Consider the following 13,027-nt stretch of genomic DNA (forward strand, 5'->3'; position numbering starts at 1 on the left):
GATACGGAGCTGATATTGCGGCTATATATCGCCGATTGAAGATAGTTTATAAATTATCACGTTGGTAACTTAAATTAGTTAAGTCGCATTGGATATAGAATACGTAGATATTGTAAGAAATTTTCAAATTCTCCCACCTAGCCCTCATCCCACCCACCTTATGACCACGGAGGTACGTATTGATCAATATCTGAGGAATGAATGAGCAACCTAAATTGATGTTGATTGACGTTTCCACCAATAAATTTAGTCTACAGGGCGAGTAATTTTTTTAACCATAATTTGGGGAGTATATCAATTTATTGTCCATTGTGTATTTTTATAAGATAATAATTTAACATACTTTTTTCTCTATGCAGTAAAGGAGGACGTACAGACCGGTATAGATTAAAGATAAGCTGCGCTGTGATAAATAAAAACAAGAACAATCAATTATGCTGCTGAAAGAGATATATTTTGTTCGAACAAAATCAACACGACAAAATAATCAACGTCTAATCTACATAACTATTTCAAAAAAATGTTATAAAAAATCTTTGTCCCATCTACATTCTCATTTAATGTAGAAATAGGTTATATTTTCATGTATTAAATGTCTTAAAATTAAATCAATATGTTTTTTTTTCAATTTGACAGAATCAAAGACACTTAACAATAAAAAGGAAATCCAGTGTTCAGTTGGCTGAAATCCAGGTACAGAGGCCAGAGGTCGAATAATCAACAGGCAATCATTGTTTAAGAAGAGCTTCGCTCATATATCAAAAGCACACTAAAACCTCCCTTTGTTAAAAAGTCGAAAATTCAAAAGTTATTATAACAGCAAATTTTCTCATAAAAATAGTTTGAAATTAATACTGATTTGCGCATGCGCAGAAATTAGAAGATGGAACCGGCGCGTGTCTGACGGATAGTGGTGAGTTGAGCCTCCGCCATTCTTGTCCTCTCCTCACTTTCCTCCAACTCTTGTTGGGCCTGAAATAATCAAAATTAAAGTTGATGAGTATTGATGGAAATCAGGTTGTAAGTTTGGCATATTTAAGAAGAATTACAGTATTTCAGTTTTAAAAAAAGGGAGTGAGGGGACATTGGGTTGGTTATTATAATAGTCCTCAACGTTTTTAGGGCAGGGGGGGGGGGGGTCTATCTCCATATTTCTTTACCGCTAAAGACAATTAATACCCATTTAGGTATTAATTTTATTGAGGCTTTAAAGTTGTTTGAGTACGGTGGAGTTCATAGAAATACTATACCTTGCGATACTTGGCGAGATTAAGGGCGGCAATCTCCTCCGCCTCCTCTATCTGCTTCTTGTATGTCTTGATCTTCTGCTGCAGCTTGGTGGCCAGCTCAGACATGCGCTCCTAATTTGGCGGACAAAATCTTCATATTTTATCTTTTTTTATAGCGGCATTGTTGCTGGCCTCTATTTACACTGTATGAAGATTGAAGAAGATGGATGTTATAATTCTAACCGCCCTAATTATATAGATTTGTCTAATGTCATTTTGAGAATTATATAGATATTAAAATCTCTAAGAGTTTGACATCAAAGGCTTTTATAAAGTCTAAAGAACAAATATTAAAATAATAATCTATAACAAATATTTGCAAGAATAGCAACAAGAATAATTTGATTAAAAAAAAATAAATAAAAGAATTTAAATTTAGCATTTTTGCCAAAAGTTTTAAGTTCTCTAAAGTAATACACTTGTTTTACTTTACCTGTCAAGCTGCTCTATACCTAAGCTAAATCTGTCTGTCTTTAAGTCTCTCTTATGTTTAGCTTAACAGTTTAATGCTTCCCTTGCTCTATCTCTCTCTCATTGGTGTAATTGGTATTACCCAGCTTTGCTTCTTTTGGACGTATTCATCCTTAAAGAACTTAAAATATAAAAGTTTTTGTGCCTGATTCTTTTTATCCTCTTCATTGGTGAATCCCAGCTCCTTGACACGTCGTTCACACTTGCTGTACGCCTTCGCACTCTCAGATGTACGAACCTTAATATATTTATTGTATGTATACAGGGAGGGAGGGAGGCGTCAATAGGCTGTTTATTATACATACTAGTCACCAAAGTCTTATAATAACGTTACCTCAACAAATTTAAGTAATTATATTGATTTGTTGGTTCATTTAGTTGTACAAACGATTCAACCACTAATTTTAATGTAAAGAAGAGGTAATTTTGTGAATCATCATTTATTATAGCCATTGTCTTGTCCTTTTAGATCCCTGGTATTTACATCATAATATATAATTCTCTCAAAACTTCCCAGAAATTATTCTATCTACTAGAGACAGCATTATGTTTATTATAATTGGTTTGGTAGAATAATTTATTTTTCATTTTCATATCCATTTTATATCTAAAAATTTAAACTACTTACAACTTTCTATCAATAAATGTAATTCCTATCTATAGGTATTTTTCTTTGCTATCTTATCTACTTACCTGAACACTGCCAAGCTCCATCTCGAGCTCCTTGATCCTACCCTCCATCTTGGCCATGGCCGCTCTGCCGCCGCGCATAGCGTTCTCATTCGCCTCTGCCAGCCTGGCCTCCAGCTCAGTCAGCTGACTCTCCAGGGTACGCTTAGCCTGCAAGGTCACGTGACCGTTGTAATGGAAATCGACCCTTTTATTGCTTGACCATTATTTTTAAATATTCCCCCTATTTGTTTTATCAACGACATGTTATTTAAAAGTATGATTGTAAAGGATAATAATGTTATTTGGTTTAGCATTGTTCATGACTTGTTCTTGACAGGGACAAGACTTGGTTTAAGGGGATGTATCGATTATAAATTGACAACTTCCTTGGCTGTTTTAGGGGTGTGTAGAGCACTGTAAAGGGCATAAATGAGGCATAACCTTTTCCTACCAATTCCTGGTAAAGGGGGTTTATAAGGTTTTTCTGTTTTTGATAAAATAAAAAGCAACCATTCTCTTACAAGTATTCTATATGAGTTAGAATTGACATTAAAACGATTCCTTGGACTGAGTGTTGACATGATCCTGTTCAGCACGAAGTTCATCGGCAAGGCGGGCAGCGTCAACCATGGCCTTCTTGGCCTTCTCCTCGCTGTTCTTAGCCTGCAACCAAATCATATTCCACGTTAATAATTTCTCCTGTTATTAAATCAACATAAGAATATCAATATTATGCTATTCTAATATCCATATAACCAGTGTTGTGAAGCCGGGAGCCGCCATATTTTGCCGGAGCCGTTATTTTTGTTAAAAAACAGCTCCGGCTCCGGACTAGATAAATAAAGAGATTTTTTTATAAATTATAATTTGTTGACTCTGTTTTGTCATGTGCAAATGTCCCTAATAATCAAGTCAAGTCCATTTTTTCAAAAATTGAAATTTTAAAACCTTCAAAAGTCAAAAATAGACGTGGGAAAAAATTATGTCTAGTTTTCTCTTGATTTTTGCTTGATCGATAGGGCGCTTTTTTACGGTGAAGATTCTTATAAGTCATTTAAGAGTTGGGGGGTGATTCCTCCTCCATCCATAAAAATAGCCCTAGAAGAAAAGAAAAAAAAACAAAAAAAATCTTATTAATCTAAAATTAAAAGTGTGGGGTTGATTTCCCCCCTCCCTATTAGGGCACATCCGCTAATTATCAATTTCTTGATATTAAGTTGCAGACAGACAAAGTAAAGATGCGTGGCTACGCTTAAATGATAGGAATATGGAATGTGCCTGAGCGAGCATATCATCGATTTCAGCATGCATAGTATGAACAACACCTACGTTCATAAATAACTTAGATTTACAGAATTGTAGTTTTTATATTTTACTTTTACTATCCGCGGAACTCTGTTTATAATACGATGCGATAAATAACTATTCCCTAATATCCCAAAAAGTCTTTCAGTGCAACACAAAAGATTACAAAAAGTTTAAAATGTGGGGGGGGGGGGTTAAAAAAATATCTAAGTCATCAATTCCTTCAACATGGCGCTTCTCGCTGGACGCTTTGCTGTTGATTGCGTTCATCTCGTTGACAGCAACTCTAGCCTCGCCAAGTTCAGCCTCAGTTTGGCGTTTGCCGCGCTCAGCAGAGTCCAACAGTGCGCGGGCCTCCTCCATCTCGCCCTGATTGCGTGCAAATTACTTTTTATCCACAAATTTTGGGGCTATAAGAAATCTCGAGTATGTTTGTACATTCCAATCTTGAAAACAGCTATATTTATTGATTTAGTATAATGATTAATCATTTAGGAAGCAGCTCATAGGGCCTATAAAATAATGACATCATACAATACAAATGATCAAATATGGACCAGTATAGATATTACCATTGGTCAATTTAAATGTTACTGGCCTATCATTAGTCAATGTATCAATGTACTATAAGCTGCTTCATTATTTCGTTACGCAAAGATGCCAAGGGGGACATTGAGCAAAAAAGTATATTTTTTTAACAATTTTCATGTGGGAAACTTTAGTAAATGTTCCTGAAGGGCAGCAGCTCTGCGCTCTGCAAGACTTGCTTTCTCCACAATCTCTGCGCGCACACGGGACTCCTCCTCATATGCGCATTCAGATTCGCGCAGTTGGGCCTAGAATATGAATAATTAATATTAATGGGACAGACCTATTCTCTAAATCAACAAAATGCATGTTTTTTGTGTATGAATGTTCTGAATGATTTCGGAAACGGATAGACCAATCGTTCCTAAAGTTTAGTATTAGAACTCAACAGGGATGGTTTTATGCTATTTTGTGAATGGTGGGTTTGATATGACAACATAAAAAAACATAGTTCAAACAAATATTTTTATTGAATAAAAAGGCGAGACTAGGAGGAAAGCTACTATTTTCTAGCTATCTAGTATCTTTCTATCTATGCACCTGGTATCTCTTAATAGATTTCTGAGCCTCACTATTTGCCTTGTTAGCATGGTCAAGAGCTATTTCTAGCTCGTTGATATCTCCCTCTAGCTATCTAGTATCTATCTATCTATGCACCTGGTATCTCTTAATAGATTTCTGCGCCTCACTATTTGCTTTGTTAGCATGGTCAAGAGCTATTTCTAGCTCGTTGATATCTCCCTCCAGCTATCTAGTATCTATCTATCTATGCACCTGGTATCTCTTAATAGATTTCTGAGCCTCACTATTGGCCTTGTTAGCATGGTCAAGAGCTATTTCTAGCTCGTTGATATCTCCCTCCAGTTTCTTCTTAATCCTAAGGATAATTGAAGGTACAATAATCCTTATAATAATGTAACAGGATGTGTGTTCTTGCAAGCAAGGAGAAAAGGGTATGAATAACGAGAGAAAAAGACTAAAGAAACATTCCAACTTTAACAACTGAAATAGAATGAAATTGTATAAACATCTCTAAAAATATGAATAGTTCACAAAGGATTATAGGCTTCTAAAACATATACCTGAGGGCCTCTGCCTTAGCCCTTTGCTCAGATTCCAGGGAAGCTTGCATTGAGTCCATAGCACGGGCATGGTTCTTCCTAAATAGATTAGAAAGGTAAATAGATCAATATTTTTACTGATGAAACAAAGATTTAATAGATAATCAAAAGATATTTTGAATTGGTGATATAACTTCAGCTTAATCTTTGAAAGTTTATGATTGCAATTATATTCAAATAATGATTTAAAATTATTTTCATGAATAATAAAAGTACCTGGTGTTTTCAAACTCCTCTTCCTTCTCTTGAATCCTTCTATCAATCTCTTGTCTAACTTGGCTAAGCTCAAGTTGGGCTCTAAGAACCTTATTCTCCTCCTGCTCAAGAGCACTCTCAGCTTCTTCTAGGGCAGCTTGTAGTTCCTCCTTTTCAACTTCCAATCTTCTTCTCTGTTTGTCAAGTTCATGGATGGAGCGGCCACCATCACCAAGCTGGTCAAGCAAGTCTTTGATTTCATCTGCCAGATTTTTGTTTTCTCTGCGAACAATGTCAAGTTGCTCAATTGTTTCATCATAGGCAGCCTTAAGTCTAAATACTTCAGCATTAAAGTTTCTGCACTCAGACCTGCTGGCCTCAAGCTCAGCATTAAGGTCATCAGCCTTAGCCTTCCATTCTCCAACAACCTTGTCAAAATTTCTTGCTCTCTTCTCAGTAATTACAGCTGCTGCATGAGTTCTCTCATATTCCATCTGCATCTCTTCAAGTTCAATATCAAGTCTGTGCTTGGTCTTTTCAGTAGAGGCAACTTTATTGTTTAATGATTCAATTGTCTCCTCAGCCTCTTGGACTCTGGCATTGAGCTTTGCACGACTTCCTTCCAACTCCTCAATCCTGCCCAATCCCTCAGTTTCAAACTTTGATCTCCACAGTTGAATCTCAGCCTGGGCCTTTGATAGTGACTTAAGATAATCATTCTTCTTTTCAGCCTCCTCTTCAATCTTCATCTTAATGTTTTCACACTCAGTGCTCAGACTCTTGAATTTTGTCAAGAGAGAGGCTCTATCTCTTGCTTCAGCATCTGCAAGTCTCTTTGTATCCTCAAGTTGAGTAGTCAAAGAAACTTTGTTCTTACCAAGCGCAGCAATAGCATTTTCAGTTTCTTCAATCTGTCTGGTTAAATCTTGAGATTCAACCTGAAGCTTCTTCTTGCAAGAATCAGCTTCATTTAAGGCTCTTGCCAGCTCATCCTGCTTGGTATGAGACTCCACAATCTGTCCCTGGGTCATCTTGCAATTCTTTTCAATGTTGGCTCTTTCTCTCATAGCTTCATCAAGGCCAGATCTAGCTTCTTGAAGATCTCTCTCCATGCCAGCCTTATCCTTTTCTGCCTTGCCCTTCATCTTGTTCAAGGAATCAATCTGTTCACCCATCTCAGCCATGGTGTTGTTATGCTTTTGTCTCAAAGCAGCAAGAGTCCCCTCATGAGCAATGTTAGATTCCTCAAGATCAGTTTTCAATTTAGAAAGCTCAGCCTCCCTCTTTTTGTTAAGCTCAATCTGAGTAGTTGTATTAGAGCCAGCTTCCTCAAGTCTTCTACCAAGATCTTCAATGTCTCTTGACAGAAGAGACCTGTTCTTCTCAGCCTTAGCCCTATTAGATCTCTCAATGGCTAGCTCTTCATCAAGCTCCTCAATTCTAGACTGAAGCTCCTTTATCTGCTTTGAATATTTGCCTCCAAGGGTTTGTTCATCCTCAATCTTAGCAGACATTGAAGCAATTTCCTTTTCCTTTCTCTGAATAGTCTGAGAAAGTTCCTGCTTAACTCTCTCCAGATCAGAGACAGCTTCTTGGGTAAGCTTCAAATCACCTTCAAGCTTTCTCTTCATCTTGTCAACATCACCCTTGCATTTTTTCTCCCTTTCCAAAGCATCTTCACATTCATCAAGGGATTGTTCAAGCTTTCCCTTGACCTTGCTAAGGTGGTTGCATCTATCCTCCATTGATTGAATTTCTTCCTCAGTCCTTTGCTTGCCTTCTCCAACAATCTTCTTCTCTTTCTGCATTTTGGAAATCAACTCCTCTTGGTGAGCAATTTCCTCTCTCAAGGTTCTGATTTGATTGTCCTTAGACAACTTATCTTCCTCACACTTCTCAGCAATGTTTTCCATTTCTTTGATTTCTTCCCTAAGGCGATTAGCATCAGAGGACACCTTAGATCCAGACATTTGAATCTGGTTGATTGTATCCATTTCATTGTTAATTCTTTTGTTGGTTTCATCCACCTGCTTCTGGACATCATTCTTCATTGCTTCCATCCTGTTGGTCTTATCAATAATATCCTGGACAGCAGATCCACCTGATGACAATGCAAGCTCCAGCTCTTGCTTCTCAGCAAGAAGTCTATCATGAGCTCTTACAACCTCATCACACTCAGCAACAGCCTTGTCAATATTCTTCTCAGCAATTTCAATTTTTTCCTCATATTCAGCCTTGTACTTGCTAAATTGGGTACACTTAAGGTTGGGCTTAATGGCCAACCAAATCTGCCACCACAGCCAGGTTTTGCCAATGTAGTAGTTTCTGATTGTTCTCTGGCAGCAGTAGAGAGCTAGCTTTTGGTCCTGTAGTTTCTTGAACTGCATTCTAGAAGACTTACCTCTAGCACCAGCTTGTAACCAAGACAAAACCTCACCAATCTTGTCCTCACGAACTTCCTCCATGTAACCCAAAATACCAGCTCTGAAGAAAACCTTGGTGTGACCAAGTCTAAACTTCTCTTTGTCAAGCTTGATGACATCAAGGACAGCACCAGCAGCTGATTTGTCGCTCTTTGCCTTGGCCACAGCCTTTGCAGCCAAGATATTGTACCTAGCCTTGAATTCAGGGTACAACATTTTGTTAGGGAATCCCTTTCTACAGATAGCAATACCAGCAAGCACACCATTGCACTGATACTGATGCATGATAAGAGCAGGTTCTACACCACCTGGTTGTTTGTGTGTGTTAGGCACAACACAGCGAATAAAATGAGGCTCTGTCTTGTACAAAGTTGACATCAAATCATCCAGCTGGCCCTTGAAGTAAGAAGATACAGTTTTACCACCACCCTTCTTCTTACGGCCACCATCATCCTTAGGTGCCTCAAGGGGTTGACCAGGATGGTCAGCAAAACACTTGATCATCAAAGAATTTGATCCATTCTTGATCATCTCAACAATTGTGTCATTGAGAGGATCCTTGTTCTTTTCTAGCCAACCAGTCAAGTTGTAGGATACAGTTGCAGCATAGTGAACAATAGCAAAATGTGCATCAGGATCCGGTCTTGGATTGGGTTTGGCAAAGTTAGGGAATTTACCCAACATGTTGTCCATGAGCTTGTTCTTAAAGGTCTCATCAGTTGCCTTTGGGAATAGAGATTCTTCTTCAAAGATAGCAAGGAAAGCCATAGGTTTTTCAAACATCTCAATACAAGGTCCCAAGTCCATACCAAAGTCAACATTGGCCCAATCAAGGCCTTCTCTAACATATTCTTCCTGCTCAAGAGTGAACATATGCTGGTTGAAAAACTGCTGCAGCTTCTCATTGACATAGTTAATGCAAATCTGTTCAAAGCCATTATAGTCAAAGATCTCAAAGCCAGCAATATCAAGCACACCAATGTAGTGGACTTTCTTCATAGTAGGATCAATCAATGTTTCATTACATTTTTCTACTACAATCCTAAAGGTTCTCTCATAGATGGCACGAGCAATACCAGCAACAGAGTTGGCAGCCTGAGAGCAAGTTGAACCCTTGTTGACCCACTCTGTGCCTACTTTGAGCTTAGGCTTACAGAAGTAGTTGATCATCCATTCTCCATCAATTCCACACAGTGCAGCAACTTTAAGAGCATTAGTGTCATCCTTGATTTCAGCCTGCTCTTCCTTGCCAACAGGTACAAAATCTTTGGTCATATTACCCATGTGCATCATGCAAGCAGTATTCTTGTACACGTCATACTTTTCTTCCTGACTAAAGCCAAGAACATCAAAAGCTTCATCAGCAAACATCATGTCTTCCTTGTCATCAATAGATGGTACAGTAATCTTACCCTGGGAGACATACCAGTAATCCAAGATGTTATCAGTCAGCAAGCACTTTTCCTTCAGGTCAGGAACTTGGTCAGACATGAGGTTGTAGAAAGAGTGATAGCATCTCTCTAGAGGCTGCTGATAGGTCAAACGAGACTTCTCAAGCAAGTAGACAACCATGTCAGCACCAGACAGCTTACCAGATGCATTGAAATGGATACGAATAAACTTACCAAATCTGGAGGAATTGTCATTTCTCACAGTCTTGGCATTACCCCAGGCCTCCAGCACAGGGTTGGTCTGGACAATCTTGTCCTCAAGAGAGGCCTCTCCCTCCTTCCTCTTACCAGAGGAGCAGATAGTGGCAAAGTAAGAGATGACCTTCTTGGTGTTTTCAGTTTTGCCAGCACCAGACTCACCAGTAATAAGAATAGACTGGTTAATACCAGAGTTCATCATGCCCTGGTATGCACCCTCAGCAATGGCAAAGATATGGGGGGGAGTCTCATTCCTCCTCTTGCCAACATAGATCTCCATGGTTCTCAGAGTGTAGATGGGAAACCTCTTGTAGGGGTTGATGGCAATACAGAAGAGTCCAGAGTAGGTATAGATCAGTTGGTTGACATACCTAATAGTTGAGTTCCACAAGACGCAAGCATCTCCCAGATAAGTCAGGTTAGCCATGTCCTCAGAGCAATCAAACTTGGGAGGGTTAACCTGGCAAACCTGAGCCTCCTTAAACACCTTAACCTCACCTCCAACATTGACAGAGATTTTAGCTCCATCCTTGGACTCAATGAGACCTTCAAGATAACCACCGTCAGCCTTGTTTGTCACCCATACAGACTTCTTAGGGTCATAGGGCTTGGACTTGTTCTTGTCCTTGATCTCCTGGGAGACACACAGCCAGGGAGATGGGTCAGGATCAGGACCAGATGTCTTCTTAATATGTCCAGGCATATTTAGACTTCAATTTCCTAAATAAGTTTTGATTTGAACCCTATTTTGATAGACTGTCTGGCTTATCTGTTTTTGTAAAACAATATATTTGAATTTTTGCGCATTTCAAAATGCTTAGCTCATATCAAAATTGGAAATAATTGTCCTTATTCATTTTAACAATATGATGAAAAATATCAAGCAGATAAAGATTATATATTTTTAAAATTTACTCAAATAAATACCTAACAAGTTACAAAAAAATAATAGATGGACAAAGTGAGTTATAGAGCAAAAGTAGTTATAAAAAATCTTTACAATGATATCTATAAATAGCAGAGAAAATACATTTTTGGATAGATACATTGACGGAAAAAGTTATTGAAAGAGGTCAGTAGAATCATCATAACCAATACAGAAAGTTAAAAAAAGTCTTCTTTCTTATATAGCAGCCGAGAAAGTAACATACTTCAAAGAACATCTCAAACAGAAGTGTAGATGGATGATATTTTAAATTTGGTACTAAAGTGACCATTGCAATGTATACAGTAAGAAAGTTGAAAATATTGTTTATATAAATAGACAAGCGTTGAAACCAGTGCTGTGCAAAACCCGGTTTTTTTTTAAAATACCCTGGGGTCGTGGAAAATAGGGGTTTTACCCGGGTTTTATGGGTTTCTTGGGGGTTTTGGGGGTATTTTGGGTTTTTATAGTTTTTATACTATAAAAGCTTGAATAATATATTATATATAATTATATAATATGTAATAGACGGTTCTTTCTATGGCGCAGCGAGTTTCATAGCATTTTCACAGTAGTTTTTCTCTTATTTCTACCGCTGCGGGGCAATCATTACCCCTTAACTAACCTAACCTTAAATAACCTATTAATAGCTACTATAAAAATACAAAGAAAACCTCTGTGCCATGAAACCAATTAGGTCCATTCTTTTGATATTTAGAAACAGGCTAGGACATAGGAAAGATGAAACGTTGGCTGCTATTTCCAGGAACAGAAAAAATGCAAAAAATCTAAAGATCCTAAAACTGTACGTGCTTTTCTTGCTGGTTTATCTCTTCCTGAGCCCGTGACAATGGCAAAATCAAGCATAGCAGTCTATTCCTTTGCTAAATACAATGTTAAACAATGAAAAATTAACTTATTTTTGAAACAATTTTACTTTTTTTTAATAAAACCCCAAAAACCAAAAACCCCTTGGGTTTTTTAAGGTGGGTTAAAGGGCAAAAAACCCGGGTGGGTTTTGGGGTGGGTTTTTATCTGCCAACCCTGGTGAAACTGTAAATTTTCCTCTATATAATCATTTTTAATTCTATACTGTGACATTACTGTAGAATACATAAATTGTAAATAATATGTAAATCTAAAATTCCCCAAAAATATGTATATAATAATATTTCTAAAAATACATATTATGTTTATATGAATTAAATCAAATAATCTTCAAAATTAATGTCTTTATATTTTTTTTTAAAAAGCAGATGATTTAAGAGAACTAATTCATATTTTGAACTAAAGACCCTATAAAGTATTTTATTGTCAACTAGACTTAAATAAAGTATTTGAAAAAATACACATTTAAACAAAAAAGGGCGATGTTAAAAGTATAATTATGGTTCAAAAAATGGCATACTAAGAAAAGTAACTTTCCATTTAACAAATAATTTTAAATGTTTTTATATTGATTATAATTTTTTGACCGACTAAAACATTTAAGGCTAATTTATATCCTACAATATATCCCTGTAAAATAATCAACAATAATTTTAAACTTAAAACGGTTCAAAACTTGTAAAAATGCAACAATTATATGAACAATAAGAATTTAAGTCATGTAATGATATGCTATCTTGCCTACTGGATAGTCCCGCAGGGTTGGAATAGGCAAAAAAAGATATATAAAAAATAATCCCCTTCATTTCTAATTCATTTAAAATATAAGGGTTGGTTTCTGTGCCCGATAAGCAATTTGAGGGAGAGCACCAAATTTTATTTTTTTAAATTTACATTAAAGTAAATAGAAGATAAATAATATTTTCCCAGATTAGAATGGTCAAATTTTCTGTCTTTAGCTTAAAATAATAGGAGAAGTTCTCAATCATTTTACCACGAGCAAAATTTTAGATTAAATAAAACAGTAAATTGTATTACAGACAATTAAATTATATTTACACAGCAAATGCCTGTGTATAAGATGGCTTGTTGAAAGAAGACTGCGAGCGTAAAGATTGTATCGTTATACTGAACAATGTTTAAGTAAAATTGAGTACCTACTTATATACCTTTATTGTAGAGTAGCGGTGTAATATTTTTATGCTATCTGACTAATAGAATTTAAAAGAACAGACGGACTGACTAAAAAGAAACAAAGCAGGTGTTTCTTTTAGATCTATCATGACCTACCTTTCAGCTGGAAATCCGTCGAAGGTGTGAGGTCCGTGGCAATCTGCAGCCATATTTATACCTCCCCGCCCTGCATGCCCTTTTGACCTGCTTGACACGACCCTTCCCTTTCTTCCCCTTTCCTTTCCTTTACATGTATTTCCCCCAATTCTGTACCTCTTTCTATTTTCTCAGTTGACCTGCATGACACGAACCTTTCTATTTCCCCTTT

The 13,027-nt window shown here is 37.0% G+C and overlaps 1 protein-coding gene across 1 annotated transcript; it reads right to left on the reverse strand.

The window, feature by feature from the left end:
- Positions 1 to 432: 432 nt before the first annotated feature.
- On the reverse strand, positions 433 to 12,939 carry LOC145329822 (myosin heavy chain, muscle-like). Its single transcript, XM_080174224.1, has 12 exons — positions 12,817 to 12,939; positions 5,663 to 10,433; positions 5,408 to 5,485; positions 5,100 to 5,202; positions 4,473 to 4,573; positions 3,958 to 4,110; positions 3,711 to 3,756; positions 2,993 to 3,095; positions 2,454 to 2,599; positions 1,906 to 1,998; positions 1,251 to 1,361; positions 433 to 972 (listed from the first exon to the last, which is right to left on the reverse strand). Exons 2-12 carry the CDS (start codon positions 10,414 to 10,416, stop codon positions 877 to 879), a joined length of 5,784 nt encoding a protein of 1,927 aa, XP_080030350.1. The 5' UTR covers positions 10,417 to 10,433; positions 12,817 to 12,939; the 3' UTR covers positions 433 to 876.
- Positions 12,940 to 13,027: the final 88 nt, after the last annotated feature.

This window comes from Acartia tonsa, chromosome 10 (genome assembly GCF_053477335.1).
Source record: "Acartia tonsa isolate MP-2025a chromosome 10, ASM5347733v1, whole genome shotgun sequence".
In the NCBI taxonomy this organism is placed as follows: Eukaryota; Metazoa; Arthropoda; class Copepoda; order Calanoida; family Acartiidae; genus Acartia; species Acartia tonsa.

Coding starts and splice junctions, on each gene's coding strand:
- LOC145329822 (XM_080174224.1), bottom strand. CDS start 10,416: ATGCCTGGACATATTAAGAAGACATCTGGTCCTGATCCTGACCCATCT. Junction 3,757..3,957: donor GAGAAGCGCCATGTTGAAGG/AATTGATGACTT, acceptor TATGAACGTAGG/TGTTGTTCATACTATGCATG. Junction 973..1,250: donor ATCTCGCCAAGTATCGCAAG/GTATAGTATTTC, acceptor TGATTATTTCAG/GCCCAACAAGAGTTGGAGGA.